The 20,999-nt window shown below is 33.4% G+C and overlaps 1 protein-coding gene across 5 annotated transcripts in view; it reads right to left on the reverse strand.

Annotated features, from left to right (window-relative positions):
* The window catches only part of TBC1D32 (TBC1 domain family member 32), a 71,182-nt gene that overhangs the window by 39,371 nt on the left and 10,812 nt on the right, over nt 1–20,999 (reverse strand). For all 5 annotated transcript variants that reach the window (XM_048298410.1, XM_048298405.1, XM_048298407.1 and 2 more), the window contains exons 10-23: nt 20,669–20,813; nt 19,867–19,926; nt 17,923–18,013; nt 17,515–17,652; nt 16,031–16,123; nt 15,632–15,774; nt 14,811–14,935; nt 13,489–13,687; nt 11,576–11,658; nt 9,806–9,944; nt 9,221–9,308; nt 7,649–7,767; nt 6,947–7,063; nt 3,492–3,580 (exon numbers count right to left, since the gene is read on the reverse strand). In XM_048298410.1, coding sequence (XP_048154367.1) covers nt 3,492–3,580; nt 6,947–7,063; nt 7,649–7,767; nt 9,221–9,308; nt 9,806–9,944; nt 11,576–11,658; nt 13,489–13,687; nt 14,811–14,935; nt 15,632–15,774; nt 16,031–16,123; nt 17,515–17,652; nt 17,923–18,013; nt 19,867–19,926; nt 20,669–20,813 — 1,629 coding nt within the window. The remainder of the gene's footprint in view (nt 1–3,491; nt 3,581–6,946; nt 7,064–7,648; nt 7,768–9,220; nt 9,309–9,805; nt 9,945–11,575; nt 11,659–13,488; nt 13,688–14,810; nt 14,936–15,631; nt 15,775–16,030; nt 16,124–17,514; nt 17,653–17,922; nt 18,014–19,866; nt 19,927–20,668; nt 20,814–20,999) is intronic.

A 20,999-nucleotide genomic window follows, 5' to 3' on the forward strand; every position in this document is an offset into this window, starting at 1 on the left:
TCCAGTAATGTTGTTTCTCCTGTTTTTTTACTCAAGCCAACACTAATGGAGTATCTTTGAATTTATTTTGGGGTATTGATACTGTTTAGAGACAGGAACCTGATTATCAAAGGTACAAATTTTGACTCTGCCACACTCTAATCCAGCTAACAAAATGGTATCACTAACATTCACAGAAAACTAATTTTCTGAATAGAGGGTACAGCAATATGTAAATGCCTGAACAATGCTCTAGGCAAAGACTTTGAAAATATATATATTATGCATATATTTTCTTGGCAGGCTGTAAAAACTCAAAAGTCATGAATGTATTTACTATACTGAAATACTAGACAAGTTGCCTTGATAATGTATAAAGCCATCAATCTGAAAGATTCCTTTATTAATATAAGTTACAGAGATTCAAAGAGCTTGGCCTTAAAAGGAAGCTGGTGAAAACTTCTAGTGCTACATTTTAGGAAAACTGCTATTTCTCATATGCAGTACCTTTTCAAACCAGATCGATGGGTACACTTGTATCAGAGAAATAAAGCTGATAAATTAAGAAAATACTCTGTGTTTAGTATGTTAAAAAAATATTGCTTTAATTACTGTTTTGAATTTCCCTTCTCTAGGATTTGTGCTCTGATGGCAAGTTCAGAACCTTCTAAAACAGAAAGACCACTGAAAATTCCTGCATTAGCTCCTGTGCATCCAGATTTTCAGCCTGTAGAAAAGAGTGTCTGAGACAGCCTTCAGTGTTCTTTTATCAACTGATATTGGCCAACTGGGAGACTTCTCGATTCTAAATAAGTGTAAATCTGCTTTGAAGCTGAAAGCTGAACTGACAGTTTGAAAATCTTTCTATACACAAATTAGGAACTGTCTATATACTTGCACATATCTATTCCTATCTCCCACTTCTTGCCTAAGGTTTTCCTTTAATAAATAAGTAATAATGATAATAATACCTTTTTTTTTCCCCAATTAGCTTAAAAGGACCTTCAAATGAATAAATCTCATCACAGAAACACACAATAGTGCAATTAATGGAATACCAGTTCACTGCCTGTGAAATTACTGAAGAACCATCCTAGGCCAAGACACTCCCAATAACCTAAAAACAAAAAACAAACAAACAAAACTAAAAACAAACAAGCAAATTAAAAAAAAAAAGAAAGAAAAAAACAAAAGAAGAAAATCAAAGATAGCACAGATTTGAACTTAGCTACAGCTTACTGTGGAACTATTTCACCCTTGACCACACAGGTCCTCATCTATAGGAATGCACCATAGGGAGTATTCTTTAATAGATATTGGCTATGCACACCATATCTAGCTTCCCTGTGTTTTCCCTTTGATTTCTACTGCATGCACACCACTTTACAGAGTGCTTAAGCTTGAAAAGGAAAGTTGACAGAAGAGCCTCTACCAGTCTGTCCTTCAAAATTATAATTCAGAATTCATACTTATTCAAAATGAAGAAAACTATCCACCAGAGAATGCAATAATAACATTACAAACATAAATATATACATCTGTGCATTTTAGATTAAACAGACAGTGGAAATACCAATGTATTAAAAGTTTTTATATGCAATGATACAGCTAATAACCAAAATAATTTAAGACACTGAAGCTCAGTATACACCTGAAGGAAAATTTAGTTCTAAATTGCAGAAGTTGTTTAACATTCAAGTAAGTAAATGTGTAACTGTTTTGAACAATAAAAACAGGACCTTACAGTATAACCTGTAAGTTAAACAGATCTGAAGTTCAGCACTCAGCTCTGGGTGAGCCACATGTACAAATATAAAGTGTATGGCCGTATAGATCTGTGAACAATTAAAATAAAGTGGGTTTGGCTGTACTGCTGGTATTGAGTCTAGCAAAAATGTTTCTAGACAAAATCTTCACAAAATCATACTGCTTTTCAATGCTGCAATTACCACAAACACCTAAATATTTTATTTCTACATAACAGCAAAGAGAAATGTAGATCTTTTGCTCCAATTTCCATATTTTCAGATCTGTTAAGCATCTAATATTATTTGATCTAACTGCTGCTGAACTTAGAACTCTTGATGGAATTTGGTCACGGAGCAAACCAACTACACAAGGCAAGGTTCATTTTACAGAACATGGATGTCTGCAGTCAGTAGCATTTACAGGAAAAATCACGGAACTTTAACTGTATGCCTCCCACGTTCAGATAATATAGGCTACAGTTTCTTGCAAGTCTTAATAATCTAAATAAGTCTTAACACTGTAAATCCTGATTTAGAAGGGCCCCATCAGGATCAAGTCCAACTCCTATTCCTGCACAGGACACCCCAAGAATTGCACCACAGGCTGAGAGCATTGTCCAAATGCTTTCTTGAACTCTGTCAGGCTTGGTGCTGTGACCACCTTCCAGGGAGCCTGTTCCAGTGCCCAACCACCCTTTATTTTAAGCTGTAAACCATCTCATTTTCTCTTGATCCTAATTAAATCAATGGAAGGTCTGTCAAGTTTTCTGTGGAGTCTACCTAATCGTAAATGAAGAAAATAATTTATTTTTCAAATTTCATCTTAAGACTTCTCATTCCTATATAAACTAGTGATTTTCTCCAAAGCAGCATTTATAACTTCTATGTCAAAATCATGTATCTCCCAATTCCAATCTCTGCCGTTGTTCATCTCCTCCATGCTCATCCTTATCAACAAATTGATATCTTACGGTTATTCATACATAGTATGAAATAATTTTACAGTGATATCAAAGTACAAATATGGCTGCAAAAAGCTAGTGTTTCAAAACTTAATCAGTTGGGCTATATTGTGCTCAAACAAGGTTATCAAAGTTTTCCATATTATGAAGTACAATACAATAGATCTTTTATTTCAACTGCATAAAATAAGTTCATAACAAAAATGTGAATTCAAGGATTTATATATTCAGCCTTGGAAAACAGAATAAAAATGCAGAAACTAATGTCTACGTTAAAATTATAAGGCACTGAATATTACAAAACATGAGCATAACCGTGTGAGCATCTTTTAAGTTTACCTTCAGGTTCTAGAAATATTTGGAATCAAATGCTACTCTTCTCAAACTAAGTTTTTGTGAAATTGGTGATAATTAAACAAATACTTAAGAGAACAATTTTAAGTACAGGGAGACTACATAAGCCAAACTGACATAAACATAGTAAAAATAATTTATTTCAGTATTTTGGTGTACAGTGGATGTACAACTTGTTTTTTACAGTCAAATAGGCAAAATCACATGCAATTTCTATCATTGCTTCTCATATTACAATATATCCATTTACAGATAATAAGATTAGATTCAAACTGTTCTCATTTTGTAGGCCATTTTTCATTTAATCTCCTTATGCTAAAAAGGGGGGAAATTTCACCTTCATACATCATAAAACCCAAACAATGTTATCTTGTCAGAAGTAACACATCCAAGCATGTTATATCCTATTTAGTTAACGTGACCAGAGAATAAAAAACATGCATCTTACCTCAGACCAAATATATGGGATTGTTCGTAATTGAATAAGGAATGAATTTTAGCTTCTGAGTTCAAAATTATAAGCCTGTCAATGATATCCTGCCAAAGGAAGAGAAATGTATGCTTTTGTAATTTATGCACATCATAGTTTCATATGGATATTTACTATTGAATGAAAGCTATTATTAAAACACACACCAAAATTATTTCTGTAACAAGAGGTGTTTTCCACACAAAAGTCAATGGCAAAAAGAAACCATGTAGAAGGTTAGGAAAAAAAAACCTGTTAAAAAATATAAACATACAAAAAGATCCTTGCATATCAACTATCTTAGTTCTTCTTCAGTATTAAACCACAAAAAAAAAGTTAAACTCTTTTTTGTATGTTTGAATGTGTACATGTCTATTTCAATGAAGAGAAGAGCAAATCCTTTAGTATAATAACCCTTTTTCACACTGGTTAGTAGTACATGCTTCAAGTCACAGCCATTTATTCCCAGTTTAGCAAGGCTTGGCTCAGATGTTGAGGCTTACACCTTTTATCTTAGAGCATCTCATGTAACAGACAATGACCTGTTACACTTCTTCCACATATCTAATCTAATTATCTTCCCCTGGTTCACTGCATATGCAAACTGCTTCTGAAGGAATAATTTCATTTAAAAAATAGGAAAGAACAAAAACATTCAGTGATGTTATCATCTCAGAGACAGATTGCTGTGCTATGGTCAGAGGAAACATTACAAAATCGTTATCAGCTTTATTTAATCTCTATTAAATACAATAGTTTTATTTTCACATTTAAGAAGTACAGTTTCAGAGACAGCAGAGGGAGTTATTATTCACCTAATTAGATCAATGAGTCATTTCGATAAGATTTGAGGGGAAAGTTAAGACCCATACTTTCATGAAATCAACAAAAGATCTGTTTTTTAACAGAGAAAAGTAAAATTCCTGAGTAAAACTCACAGTAGCAAAAAAAAGTCTATAACTTTTCAAAGTAAACTGTCTTCATAAAATGCATTCTTATTTAAAATGAAAGCATATTTTTCCTACTAGATTTTTGGGGCTGTGGGGGAGACAGCTTTTTCCACATAGTACATTCACAATCAAATTCTCAATTAAAAAACTCAACTTGTACCTCAAAGCTGTTCATAAAATTGATAATGCAAGCAATTGATTTGTATGGGATTTAAGATTTTTTTGGTATATTTGTACATTCAAATGCTAAGGGATATTTCTCTGGTAACAACCTCCTCTCATTTATAAATCAAAGCTTGGAGCTGCAAAAGTATACAAAGAGCAGGCACAGTGAGAGGACTACTGAGAAAGGAGACCAAGCTCGGATTTGGGATTTTAGGAAGGAAGACAATTAACGAGGTTTAACACAAGATTACATCCAAAAAATGTGCAGATAGATCTGCACTGCTCAGCTACAGAGCACAGCTTAAATATTATGGTCAGATGCCATCTACTTTGAATACCTAAGACAAACCATCTAAGACTCTCCAGAATCACTGAAGAAAATTACCTGTTTTAACGTCTTGCAAAGCTACAGATCTAGAGGGTACTATCCAAACTAGATTCCCCTGAATATATGTACTGCAGAAACCCTCAAAGAGTGAAGGCAGGGAGAAGAACCCTCATTTATATGTTCCATTTTCTAAAGTAACTTTACATGCCAAACACAGGAAAAAGAAATCTTGAATGTATTAAGGAAAACTTTCCAAAGGGCACAAAATAAAAACCTGATTAGTCTACAGTTTGAAGTAGTAAAAGCTCAGCTGACAATCTGTTCAGTCAATGATGCAGCTAGTCAGACAAAAATACAAAGGAGGTAAAAATGGTTAAATCCTGGGTAGTCAAGAAATAAATATACAAAAATGAGTAAGTTCTGTGCATTAGCAAATATAGTCTAGCATAAACAAGTCAGATTCTGTGGCAATGTGACACAATTCAGAAACAGAGAAAAAATAAGGAACACAATCAAATCTTCTAGTGGCATTGAAATTGCTTTTACTTTGCTTTCTATAGTTACATCTGGCCAAAATCTTTTATCTTTTGCTTTCTGCAATCACTGCCCAAAGACGTGGTTATAACAAATCTGTATCTCTGCTTAACTTCAGAAGTTTTCTGAGTACTTAGACTCAGCCATTATATGTTAAATTAACATTAGAGGATCTGACTATTTCCTTTCTGTTAACTACATAACCTTGGATGCCTGTCTTATATAGCTAGACATATCTCTATCCAATCTTGGATGTCTAGGCTTACAAAACCCACGGCTGCACAGTAGTTAAGTGAGACAAGCCTCATCCAAAACCTCTTTATCTCCTCAGGGAACTTTGCACAATTGTACCAGTATTGGCATTTCTAGAAACTAGAGAATTTCATAAAAATACTGAAGTGCCTCAAAAACTAAAACAACACTGGCTTTCAAAAGTTACAAAAATCATTCTTGAAATCTACCACAATTTGAATGCTCTCAAATATTTATCATCTTCAGCATACATCTATCTTCCTTGCTCCCAATGCCTTAAAAAACTTGGTAACTGAACAAAGCTATCCATCAGTGAACACACTAACATTGAGTAGATTGGAAAAATGAAATTTATCATGTCATTTCCTCCTGAAATCATCAAAACAGTATTGCAAAAAAGAACTCAAAAATCCCTTCCAAACATAACATACACTATTATGATAAACTCTGTCTAAACAACTTAAACTATTACCAATCCAGAGCCTGTGCTAAACAAACACTTCAACATAACAGCAATTAAAGTGCTAACTCATTAGAAAAAAAATTTGATTTTAACTGCCACACAAGGTCACAAATTACTTGTCTGTGCTTTGTAGATGAGAAAAAAGCCGTAATTGACTAAGTTGGATGATTGAATACAAAATAATACTAAATACAGAAATGGTGAAGCTATTTTTCTGAAGTATGTCTTAATCAGTAGCTTTCCCATTACTGATTTTTTCTTTTGTGTGAATCATGTGTCCTATTAAAAAAATTGCCTGAGGTATGGGGATTTTGTGTTTTCATTTTGTTGGTTTGTTTTTTTTTTTCTTTTATTCTGTTTAAATCCACAGATAGTGTGATAGAGCAATGCTGTATAAAACACAAGTATATGTACTTACTAACATTTTCCAGTATGTAACTGCATGCACATACAAATGTGTTTCTGTATGTTACTTTTTTCCATGAAAAAACACGATTCTAACACAAGTCAGGAAAGACGATCTTTAGATTAGGCATCAAATTTTATATTATCTTTAAGATTTCAAAATGAAAATTTAGGTTAATATGAAGTCATATGTGCATATACTGCCCTCATGCTGTATATAATACAAAATGCAGAAAAATTCAAAATCTTTCAATAAGAAAAAAACGTCTTTTATAGCAATAACATTTTCTCAGGAAGAAACATCTTAACAGAAGTATTTTCCTTTCAAAATACTTACAATTATATCTGTGGGTACTTCACGGAATGAATACATGGGTTTATTTGGTATATCTCGTTTACTCAGGAGCTCAAAAACTGCTGGATAAGTGAGCAAGTTTACCAGAAACAAAAAAGACTAGAGAAAGAAAAAAAAGAGGGACAACAGGGAACATTAATCACTTAAGTGCAACCAAGTAAGTTTTAGAAATTATTTGCCATTTACAGTAACTTTGTTCTTATCCTTTACAGGCTGAACTTGACATAAATAGACCGGCCCAAAATAAAACTGCATATCCTGGTAAGCATCTATATAATCTAAAAGGGCAGCAGTGTCTGAAATATCTATTATCTATCAAACTGTACAAGCAATTTTGAAAATTACAGTATTCATTACCACATAATTCTAAAATTTATAGACACAGAATACTCTAAAATACATCCTTCTTCCTGGTCTTATTACAGTAATCTGGACATAAACTGATGGCCAGCATTTAAGACTTAGTTTTATCATGATTGTTACTCATTATTTCATAGTTAATCCTTTGCATTGTGAACTGCCATGCAACACAAGAATCCTTTATCAGACATAATTTAACTAGTGTATTATACAAATTTTGACACATGTGCCAAGAAGCAAGTATAGTTGCAATAAAAATCATCCTGTCTGAACCACGGCACTGTTTATTTCCAGGCAAAAACATAAGATTAAATAATTTCTCACCTTCTGACAACTTTGGTCAATAGGGTCAACTGGAGTAGATTTGGGTTGGGTTATTCTCAAATCATCTTTTCCACACTCCAAAAGAGCCCATAATTCAGTTACAAGTGCCTTTATAAAGCCTAAAACAAATGTTTGTTCTAATCATGAGTTTCATGTTAAAATATGTCACACCAGAATTCTAACCAAGATTCTCAAAATTCTCTATATTGAAGGCTGAAATTTCACATCGCAGATTGCCTGAGGGTTACTATCCCTGTTATTCTCAACCCTTTAGTAAAAATTACCTTTCTAGAGCAGTCTAGTTATGTTCCATCTACAGTCTGCAGCAATGGTTTCCAAAGACTATTACACTAGAGTAGGATTATATTTAGATCTCTTCTAAGTAAACGAGCTTCTGACCTTCTTTAAAAAGTTAATTGTAACAGATCAAGGCTTAGCCAGTATTGTCTCTGTGGTTCTAAAAATACAGATTCACTATAACTCATTAATAAATTAAAACATACCACGATGAAAAGGACTAAAAAAAAACCTTTAAGAGAAGCACTACTAGCTGAATTTAAATTGTTAAAATTTAAAATGTTAAATATTTAAATAGAAGAGGAAAAAGCCATCTAACTCTGAATCTTCAAATGTAAGTTACAGGCTTAATAGAAACTTTACATACATTACACAAGCTGTGAGGGTTGAAAATCAATGCTGATTATTTTTGATATATCATTTATCTCTGATGCCACAGGGCATAAAAGGGCCATAAGACGCAATTTGGCTGAAAACCTTACAATAGGACAGATGGGTAACTCCTCAGTAGATCTGTTCCCTGCTTTCTGAAAAAATCCCGGAGGCATAAATAGTAACTAACAATCAGTTTCCTTGACTGGCAGAATTTGCCTGCCTTTTTGACAGTCTTTCAGTCAACGCCAGCCACCTCTAGATACTCAGAGAGATGATTTGCAACTTTTGCACCTCATGGACTTCCTTGGCAACTTAAGATATTAATGAGTACCCAGATTGTTGATAATATGGTAACAGTTGCGTTATCTGAGATTGACTCTGCAGGGACTTTGTCTGAATTGACAATTCTTGTAGCGCAATCTCATCTACATCTCACTAATGTATAACTGCACCAATGACACTGGGGCCTTTGCAGTTCCTCACCCTTTGAGTACTCAGTAACCATGGAAATGTACAGACAAATTACAGACATCAACAGTTATTAATTCTGAGCTTCAGATCAATAAGAAACACCCGAAAACTTATTTTTAAACAGTACAAATGTCTTCATACACATACAAGAAATTTCTGGAAATCCAAACCAGTGAAGTAAAGATTTTGCATAATATCAGAAGAAAAAATAAAACAAACCCTAAAATTCTGCATCAAGATTAACGAATGACTTGAAAGCTGGAGAGAATTAATTTCCATCAAGAAGAAATTAACAGACACTTAAGAGTCTTTGTTAATACTGCGTAATTATTTTACACAGTTGATCTTTTTTTAACATCTTTCTCTCTTTTTCTAAAATACAAGACTACAGCATGTTATTATTCATAAAAACATTATTCTTCAATTTACCTGAATTCTGCAGAGCTACTGCAGCCATTGGTGTTGTTGCCATTTGTGTAACAATGATTCTATTACCAAAGTCTTCATATTCATTTGTCTGTTGATAAGAAGTATAAAAGTGCAGTGTTAGTTATTCAGAAGGCATGAAACTCTCAAATGATCTCTTAAATATTGATCTTTCTTACACTTGTTTACAGAATTTAATCCACTTTATGTTTAGACTTGAACAGTTCATAGATATTACCCTCTAAAGACTTACCAGGGTCAGATTCCAAACCAAACATCTTTATCAAGTATCTTATAAAAATTTAAACACAAAATACTGTGGTTGAGACATGCTATATGAGCAAATAAAACCATTAGTGTTATAATGTTTTTGTACACATTCAGTAGGATGCCTGTGGCATTACTTTTCTTGTCCTAAAAACGCATATTATCTGATTTTTTGGTTATATTTCAAGCACTTTTAGATTTCAACATGACCTACCACCATTGTCTAAAAAAAATTGCACTTAGAAGAAAAGAAAAACAGTATTTTTCTTAACTTTTCAAACCTTACAGTAAAAAGTAAACTGTACAGACTGCAATGCTTACCTGGATTTTTTTTGATAAACTGTTTACCATAAAGTTCACAGAGTCATTCATGGCACCTGTACTATGAAGCAGAAATAGTCCTTTGGGTGTAGTAGAAAAAATTAGCAAGGCATCTAACAAAGTCTCTTCCCATAACAAACTGCAAGAATAACAAAATAGTAATTAAAAATAATATGTAAAAAAGCATGGGAAAAAAGAAAAAGTACAATTTCTAACTTTGAAAAACAACAGTACTTTACTCACTGGACTCTATGCTGAATTTATAAGTTTATGTCAGCTTGAAAAAAGGATTAGGGAAAAAGATAACATACTAGACCGTATTTTGTGTGAACATTCAAACTCAGCATGGCAAAACTAAGGTTAGGTAGGAACACAGAAGAGAAAGATGATGTAATGGGCAACCCAAAAGACCTTTGCTATCCTTTAACATACGTATGACTTACAATCTGACTCTATACAGTCTTAAGATATTAACATGGCATTTACATGTTGGCAAAACAGGCACCGAATTTCTCCACAATGTAAAAACACTATGAGGAACTCATATTTGAGGAGCTAAAGGTTCCTGCAAAAAATTAGTACAGAATTATGAAGAAAGGTGCTATATTTACACAATAGCTTCATATACTAAGAGAAGTAAATGGAAAATCAACATTGCCCTGAATTTTCAGACTCACAAATAATTGTGTATTTCTCATCTTAATGCATACAAACTTCTATAACAGGACCTTAAGTTTCAGTACAAAAGGAAGGACACCTTTCACTTGGTATGTATTAGGCTTTCAGTCAAAATGCTGCCAATCTTGCTACACAATATTTTGAAGGTGTAAATATGATTCAGCAGAACAGCATTTTAAATTAGCACCACATCAAAGGCCTAAGATAAACAGACAGCTATTTTGTTCTGTGCTTTCCAATTCACATTTTCCTCAAACCCAATTCTTTAGTCAGAGAGAATAAACTATAAGTCAATTTTACATAGATTAGACACCACTCTCTAAGCCATGAAAGTTCTCAAAGGTGAGGAAGAATTTTGTAGCTCTACTGAGACCTTTGCTAGGATGGCTTCTCTACCTACCACTATCCTTTTGGCAAAAAGTCCTGGGTTTGGCTGGGATAGAGTGCGTTTTCCTCTAAGTAGCTGGTATAGTGTGCTATGTTTTGGGTTTAGGATGAGAATAATGTTGGTAACACACTGATGCTTTAGCTGTTGCCAAGTAGTGCTTATCCAAGTCAAGAACTTTCCAGTTTCCCACGCTCTGCAAGTGAGCAGGTGCACAAGAAGCCATGAGAGAGCACAGCCAGGACAGCTGAAACAAACCAGCTAAAGGGATATTCCATACTATGGGAAGTCATACTCAGTATATAAACTGCAGGGAGTTGGCCAGAAAGGGCCAATCACTGTTGAGGGATGAGCTGGGCATCGGTCAGAGGGTGATGAGCAATTGAGTTGTGTCTTACTAGTTTCTCTTGTGTGTTACTTCTCTCTCTCCTTTTCATTACAGCTAATGTTATTATTACCATTAGTAGTATTACTGTTATTAGTATTACTATATTTTACTTTGTTTCAATTATTAGACTGTTCATATCTCAACCCATAATTTTCCTGATTCTTCTCCCCACCCCATTGGGATGCAAGGGACTGTGTGGTATTTACTTGCCAGCTGGAACCAAACTACAACAAAGTCATAGGGTTACAAGATGTCTCAATTGTGGTTGAAGTAGCAGTGTTCACACTTATACACATGCATAAATTAAGTACCAAGTTACCTGTTTTTTGATTCTTGACTTATTGATGAAATGGAGTCTGCATCAGTTACAGGAGTAGGTACTCTTTCTGAAAGCCAACTTGTCTGTAAAATGAAAAATAAATAAAAAGCTCCCTACTGTTTATATACACCATTTTAAAACTTCAGATTTTGTTCATTCTCTTGTTATATACAAAAGAAAAAACCACAGTGATCAGGCTGTAGTCTAGTCTTTAGCACAGAATGCACTATTCCACTACATTTTTTTTTATTTCAGAAAAACTTATTTTTTACTTGTTTGGGTATAAATAATTTTAAAGCTATTACATTTAATTTTTTTAATTAGAATTCTTAAATAAACCTCTTTGTTTTCCAACTGGAGACTCCCAAATCAAAAACTGGCATTTAAAAGAAAAAAAGGAAAAAAAAGGAAAAATTGTAACACAGTTCTGAACTCAATTTCTGTCACAGGCAATGGAAATAACAGCCTCTGGAGTAAACAACACAATACTGTTTATTAATTCTGCCACTTTTTATTTTATTTATTTATAAATTATATAAATTTCTCTGTATTGGTATGGATGTGATTAGAGCTACAAACAAATATATATACATGTTCTCATATCTGATTTAGTTTATAATTTAAATTATATTTGAAAATAACTGGTATGAAAGACTGCATATTTAAAATTAATCATTTAAGGGTTTTTTTATGTTTATGGGATAAAAAGCAAATTACCCCATTGAAATAAAAGTAAGCAGTTATTACTTTACTGCCTTATACATGTGATGTACTAAATCAACAAAAGAATCTTCTATTAAATTAGTCAGTTGTATTGGATCTGGTGTTCCCCTTTTATTATCATGTCTATAAATTCTGTCTCAGAATTTCATCAGAACCTGCCAAGAAAAAGAAAGAACTTCTTTCTCCATTGGTCTTAAAACTCCAGGAGACATGTAAAAGAAATGGATACAAATAATCAGTCCATCCACTAAAAAATTGACACTACGGCTTGCAAAGAGTCCACCATACTCCACCATTTTTGCTACACTATTAATGGTAGATTATTTTATAAACTTCAGGTGTCTTAAAACTGAACAATGACAGAAAAAAAATTTAAAAAGTAATAAGATGATGGAGTTGACTTTCCTGTAGTAACTTGTTGATTCTTGAAGTCAAGAATATATTGATTCTACTTCAGTTTACATCTCACTACTAAAGTGATGTGAAGAAACTTCTTGTTAGTTAAACTTTGCTTTTATTCAACACATTCAGTCTACATATCTTGTACATGTTAAGACAATTTGTCTAAATTATGTTTTATACCATAATAAGAGATTTTAATGTGAAAAGAAGTCTTTTGTATATGTGTAAATGCTGTGGTGTTTTAGAGGAAGTAACTGGAAATGCCGATCAAAAGCTTTAAACAGTCTGCCTGTGATAAAAACTCCTGCCTGGCACTTCTCATTATGGTCTCCCGAGAATATTTCAATGTCACCTCATTATTTAACAAATGTTTGGCATCTTCTTTTTTTTTCCCTCTGTATCTTCCACTGAGAAAACCAGTTTAACTAAAAATTACTAAAGGACATCTCAGAAGTCTTTTCTTTCAAAATATCCCAAACCAAGAGTGAAGGAAAGATCTGTGGTGGATAGCAGTTAACATGACATGAAGTGGCTTCTATCATCAAGGACAATGAATGATAGGTCTACCAATGCATCAAGAGTTCCTGTTTTAATCTTTGGCATGGAAGACTCAAATTAAACTTCTGCAAGGTTCACATTCAGAAGTAAAATTTTCAAGCAGGACTTCACCTTTACAACATTTTCAAGCGCTACTTCACTATGTAAATATGATCAACCTGTAAGAACAACTATTACACAAGCTGAACGTCTCACAGTAAGGTTTTTCCCCATCCAAAAGCAAGATTTACCTTTCTCCAGGCCTCTGCAATACATTCATGCAAGGCATAAGGAATTAGCATCTGTAGGCCTTCACAAGTTCTGTACATTTGACGGCATACAAAAATGAAAGCTCCTTTAACTGACATAAGATCAGATCCAGATAAGAGAGAAATGTCGTCATGAAGAAGTTTCTTTGTGAACTGAACAATTACACGAGCGGCTGTAAGACTAGAAATAAAATAACACTTTTTAAATGTTGTTCTGTAGTAAACAGTAAACCTTAAAGCAGATCCTCTGACTAAACTTACTTAATTTTTTTTTTAGGGGAAAAGAAACTACAGAAAGAGACTATGACCCACTATGGAGGGACAAACTATATTGTAATAACAGTCAGAAGAAAAGAAATGTACAAGTGATTTTACTTTGGCAAATATATCTATGCAATGCAAAAGTATATCCGTTGCTTTCCACGCAGCCCACGTGACCATGAACTACACAGACTCTATATTTAATAGGAGTCCAGTTGGGAAGAGTAACCAGACAATCATTTTCGCTTCTGCTTTATCACTGTTAAGGATATCAGTATAAGGTAAAATTTGTCCTTGTTCTTTTCCCTATCCAAGATATCCTTCTGAAATATTGCAGATTCGTAATGACAAGGACAACTCTTTCTCCAAAAAAGTAACTTTTACTTCCACCCCCCTTAAAAACATAGGCAATTCTGAGATTTATCCACTTAGAAGACATACATTCCAAACATTTTCATGACCTGCAGCTTAGCTGTTTTCAAAGGCTCATCTCAGTTTTACTGCTGTTTCAAGTGTTAGCATCAGCTAACTACATTCTACCCATAGGAACACACAGATTCTAAATTAGGTACAGTGTTACACATGACAGCTTCTTGTACAAGATCTGTTTCTACTAGATGTATTGAAATGTGAATACTACATTAAATCTATTCTTTCAATAAATTTGGTTGATTTTACTATTTATTCTAAAAACAAAGAAAAATGAAGAAGAGAGGCCTTTGGTCTGAACAGTAACACTACGAATATAATGGAACTACCTTCAGAGAAAGGAAAGCTCTCACACGAATTAGAAAAAGAAATAAAACACAAAAACCTCCCTAATTATTTCTTTCCACTGTCATTTCACCTCATTCTACACATAAATATCTCCCTAATACATTCTCTAAAACACTTACTATTTTAATTTATAATCAGATATTTTACTCCAAACAAAACCAAAATGTATCACATTATAGATAAATGAAAGAAGAGAAAATGAGTCTTGTAAGAACAATGTAATTCATTGAAGTGCTCACTAATGCCATTCATTAATGCACTATTACCTGCCTTTGGCATTTTTTTCATTTTCTCCATACAGAAGAAGAGAAAGACCATCTTCTGAAGCAGCAATCCTTGCCAAAATATCAGCTACATCAAGTAAAGCAGTTTCAAGACAGTTTATATACACCTATTTGGAAGAGGAAAAAAAAAACCATTGCTTTTGTGAAAGCTGTTTTTTCAAGTCTGGCTTAGGTATGCAGAACCTGAAGCTCACCTTTCTGATAATTTCTTAAATAGCTTAATAGCCTATGTTCAAATGTCATCACACAGAAATCTTCATCACAGAGGGCACTAATTCCCAATATTTTCATAATCTTTATAGAAATGTTTAAAATATAAAAATAAAATTTTAAAAAGCCACCAGCCCTTTTTCTTTTATCAATTCAGAAAATAGTAGCTTCCTATGGAGAATTATGTATTTTATTATACTCGTTATTGAGAAGACCTAGTTTCCAAGTTGCCAACTGAATTTAAAAATAAAAGTAGGTTGCCTTTCAAATAAAAGGTAGAGCAAATATTCATCCAAGAAATATCCCAATGACATCAGAAAAAAGGCAAAACCAATCAAAAAAATTAAGTGGTGTGTTTTTTCCCTAAGGAAACAATCTCACTACAACACAATTTTTGCTACTATTCACAAGACTTCAATGTCAGACCAATCATAGTAACAGACTAAACTACTCAATGCACAATATGATAGCTAATGTATAAAATACCACAGAAGCTACCACATTATGTAAGTAAATAAACCTTCTACATAGAAAATACATAAAAATTACAATATTCTATACATGTAAAAATCATTTGGAAGATTATTACAAACCTCTGTGCCACTCAGCAAACTTTGAACAGGATGAAGTAGGGCATCTATCACTGCATCTGTATACAAACATTCAGTAGCACATCCTGTTTGATCACAAAAAACTTGCAGGATCTCCATAACAAGACTTTCTGGAGAATAATTGTCTGGTGAACACAAGAAATGTGTATTTATATTTTAACTTACACAAATATATCTATATAATTTATGTAGTTGCTTCTAAATTATTATTAATTTTGTTAAGTGCTGATTTAACACGGAGGGAGGAAGAAAGGGTAAGGGCGGAAGGGAAGAGAAAAACTGCACAAATAACAGACACAAATTAAAGATTGTAAAAGAAGTTATCATATGCCTCATTATAGCTAAATATATTAGCATATAAGGAAAAAAAAGAGCATTTACCTGAATGTGCTGCCAAAGGTGTCTTTGGGTAACTTGGAGAGTAATAAATAAGCTGAGTAAATAATACCAACACATCAGTTATGGATATGTTATCTATTAAAAAAAAAAAAAGGAAAGTACTTTTCAAATTAAAGTACAACTTTAATTTTCTAAATAAAAAATGGATTTTGTAAATATATGTAAAGAATGCTTTGCTGAATAGAGGAGACCAATCACATACAAATGATAAAGCAAAGGACATGCATGTCCTTGGGACTCTATTAAGGTATTTCAGGATCAACTTCTAAGACTTGATCTTGCTATACATTTAGCCAATTGAAATTGTACAATGTCTTTCACTGTAACAAATGGCAGCTAACATTTGAAAATACTGAATATACATGGCTATAGAAAAAAAGCATCGCCTTACTATTAGATTAAGTGAGACTACTGGAAAAGGGAGAGGCTGTCAGACAACTCTTTCTCAGGTCTGAAACAAAACCAAGAAATGCAGCAAGATGGGAACAATTGCTCCAAGTTTAATGTAATTATCTTAATAAATCAGACAATTTGTGAGAAAAAAGTTGCCATCTATGAAGCTGAGAAGGACACTATTAAGAAGAGAAATGGCAAGATTGTTACATTTGTAAGGAAAAGAACAAAGCAACCACCACTCCTGGATCTCTGCTGGAATGGTGTTACACAGGTAATGCATAAACGACAAAAGCACTTTGTTAGTAGATGTTTCTAACTCACAACTGCCCTACACTGGATCTATCAAATCTTGATCCTCTAACCATAGGGATAAAAGACAAGTCACAGAACTAGTATCCAGTAATGCTTTGAATTCTACATTGAATTAATAGAGACACTAAAGCAATGGAATGCTACAATTGCCCTCACACACTTCCATCTGCCAACCCTGCACAATGTAGATTTCTTTGGATGTCCAAGAGCTTTTCCATCTTAGATCTTGTATCCCTATTAACACCTCTGTTCCACAGGTACAGAACTTCTCTTCTACTTTTATTTTATCGTAATTAATAAGTTAAACTCACAGCACTTGTTTTCAATTTGCAATTAGCTTGAAATACTGATTTTTCTTTCACACCTGAAAACCAGTTTTGGTCCCTGGACATGTCTCTCTTCCAACCAATTACATCAGTTGGTTTGACAGAAGCTATTACTCACACCTAGAAAAACTGAATCACTTGAAGGACTGATCCAACTGTCCTTCAACATGAAATAATTATACTAAAAGTAAAATTCATAAGCGATCCATTTAACCACATCCATCAAAGAATAAAAAACTGTGTAGATGCTCATATATAGATATATATAGGTATATACACACACCACCTTTATGAAAGTTTCCAGGCCCAGAATTGGTGAACAAAGTGTTGTTCTTCAACATCCACAATATTGCAGTGCAAATATATAAATATATACCAAGTATGGATACAGTGTTTCTCAACAGGTTCCATTTTCCTCAACTCTTCCCTTACCTTTTTTATTTTTCAGCTGTACTGGAAAGAGACTCTGGCCTTGCTTATAGATCAACAATCTTCCTAAGAGGCACAGTGAATGAACAAAATAGATGTACTGCAATTCTGGCCCAGTGTAAGAAAAACTCTGCATATCACCTGTAACAATAAAGCAAGAAATTAGAACTTTTCTCTTGTAGTTTACTTTGCAGTACCTAGCTACTACCTGCAACACAAGCGGATCATTTTGTATATAAAGACAGCTTAAGTAATTAACCACCACTATTCTTTTTCTCTTGAAAGACAGTCATACAACATTTGGGGAAGAAATAGAATAGATAGAATGTCTTCCTCTTGAGGTAGCATGCTCAAAAACCTAAAGAATGTGGATGTATATGCATATAATGCAAGACATGCAAAGATACTCACAACAGTGCTGCTGGGAAAAGTTGGAATTTTTATTAACTGCTGCTTTGCAAAATTCAAAATAATCAAGACATTGCTGGACAGCTGCATTAATCTGTGGAATAAAGCACAAAATAAGAAAGTACCTGATATTTCACAATAAACTCATTCTCTCTTGTATTCAAGTATTGTCCTTTAACACAAGAACTTAAATACCCACTTCACTTCCATGACTTAATTTTTCAGTGCTTTGGATGAATAAACCAACAGAAGGCAAAATTTAACAGGGCTACTAAAATATATCACCATTATTATTACATTATCACACAGCCAGCTCTATACACATAAAGATAATCTATGAAGAAGAGTAGAGAGAACATAACATGCAAGTGTTTTGAGAAGTCAGCAGCAATCTGCGAATGCCCCATCATCATTAGTGTGGAGGATTTTTAAGTTTACACATGTGAAAAACTTTGTCTTGAATACACTTACTAAACTATAAGTTTGGTTGCCAGGTGCTGTCAGTGCTATTACATTTCTTGGTGGTGTATCACTGTCATAGCATCATAATCTAATTAAGATTTATAAAAGTTTAAAAATTATAAGCATGGTTGTAGCAAGGAAACACAAAGCACATTGTCCTGGTTTCAGCTGGGATAGAGTTAATTTTTTCTATTTTCTTATGATCTGAGAAGAATAGCTAGATTTATTAGAGCTTGGAGCTGCCAAGATTTATTCGCAAGTGTAAATATACAGACATATACAATAAAAAAACCCCAGCCTTAATCGGATGTTTACCCTGTGCTTATAAATTAGATTAGACTACCCTGCTCATGGACTTTCTACTATAAACTCTTTGTTGCATGGATCATGCTTTATTCTATGCTCTGTTCTGTGCACACAGATAAAAAAAGATAAAGGTCTCTTATAGTTGTCTGTGTCCTTTTCTCCATCTTAAGGTTTTATCAGTCCCATATATTTTACATTTGATATCATTTGTATTTCAAGATTTTATAAAACATAGCCAAGTTCTGTTTATATGAATAGATCCCACATCTACATTGGTCTTATTGAAAACAATGAAACCTCCACCCCAGTAAAGAGATCTGCCCGTACAAAATATATGATAGGATTAACAGCTATATTTTATATAACTATTTTCTATAACTATTTTCTATAACTATTTTCTATAACTATTTTCTATAATTATATTTTCCCAGTTTGATTTATCTTGCTGACTCTGAACCCTTAATGCTTCAAAGAATACAATGGCAGTTTTTTAGCCTCTTTTTGTCAAAAATCAAAATATAGCACAGAGTATTTATGATATTTCTTCATGCACCATTTTCCATTTCTATGCATTTGTGGAAATAATTCTAAATATGAATGCAACATAACCAATAAATTATAATCCCAAGTAAACACCTGCAATAAAATATCCAAATTCCCCTTACTCACAGCTGGCCATACACTTCTTTGCATTTATCAATGATCCATTTAAGCAAAGAAAAATTAAAAAAAAAAAGTTAAATCCAAAAGGCTTATCCAGCTGAACAACATGGAATAGCTCCAACAAGAAAAAAAGAGGAAAAAAATAGTCCAAATCACAATGTGCAAAAAAAAGTTGCAAGTAAACTTGTCTTGGTAATTCACAGAATGGCCTTGTCTGGAAGGGACCTTAATGATCATCTAGTTGCCATGGGCAAGGACACCTTGCACTAGACCAGGTTCCTCAGGGCCCCATCCAACCTGGCCTTGAACGCTTCTGTGGATGAGGTATCCACAACTTTTCTGGGCAACCTTTTCCAATGTTCCACCACTCCCATAGCAAAGAAGTTCCTCCTAATATCTAATCTAAATCTACCCTCGTTCAGTTTGAAGGCATTAGCCCTCGTTCTCTCAATAAATTTTATTTACAGACTACTGTTGAATATATAATCAATAAAACATGTTAATAGAAGTACTTACCAAGGATTTATATTTCCTTTCCAGAAGCCTAAATACCACTCTTCTGCTGTAATATGCATGCTTAAATGACAAAGAAGATGTAATATCAGCTGCAAAGATATGTTCTGTTTTTTAACTAAAAAAGTAGAAATTATCCCTGATTCTGTTCTATTAGGCATCCTGTGTACTGTACATATTCAATGTACTGAACTCCAGCTCAAGTAAACCAGTATAACACTCAGCTGAGACTTTTGTACATTTATGACAAAAAAACCCTACATCATTAGAAAAAAGTGTAGTAGAACATGCAGTAAAAACAGAAAACCAGTAAGTACACTGAAATACTAAATGTAGTGTTTTGACATTGCTATGTAAATTCTACATCATAAGTTTATAAATGGTAGGCTGGAAGAAGCTCTAATGTCCACTGGAAGTTAGCAAGTTGTGTGTAACATGTAATATAATATAATATAATGATGTGCAATAATAACTGTTCTTTCATGCTCATCACTTCTTCCAAAAAAATTACTTGCATCTTTTGATGGCTGTCAGTCAATTCTATGAAAGGGACTGAAGTCACAAAGCACAGAAAATACTCAGAAATTTCATGAAAACTAGTAATTGAACAGAAATTGAAGTGGAGAGTAGTATTGAAAAGCAGTGGACATAAAAGTCTAAAACGACCTTGCACTTCCTTAATTACAATTCTCAGTATAGGTTGTTATAGGACACAATAAGTCTGTGATGTCACAACCCAAACTTTCCAAAATACATGTCGGACATGAATAAATTATGCGTTGTTGGGTTGCAGGTTTTTGCTTACCGTCCACTTCTTAAACCACACTGCTTTGGTATCTACCAGAGCCAAGAAGTGCATTGGACTCAAGAAATCTGGAGAGGCAGCATGATTAGGCTTGTGTTTTACTGACAAAAGTGACAAGGTACTCTCCACTACTTCTTCCATGTACCTTATGACACAAATAGGAAAAAATGGACAGAAGACAAAAATATCACTGAAGTCTTTCCACCAGTAATATTCAGGAACAAACTTCTCATAAAACCTTGTTCAGATAGATCATAAATATCAACAGCATTATCTTTATTTTGATCTAGTATAGGTATTAATTCTTTGTAATACCACAAATAAAACTAAT

Source organism: Corvus hawaiiensis, chromosome 3 (genome assembly GCF_020740725.1).
Source record: "Corvus hawaiiensis isolate bCorHaw1 chromosome 3, bCorHaw1.pri.cur, whole genome shotgun sequence".
NCBI classification, from domain to species: Eukaryota; Metazoa; Chordata; class Aves; order Passeriformes; family Corvidae; genus Corvus; species Corvus hawaiiensis.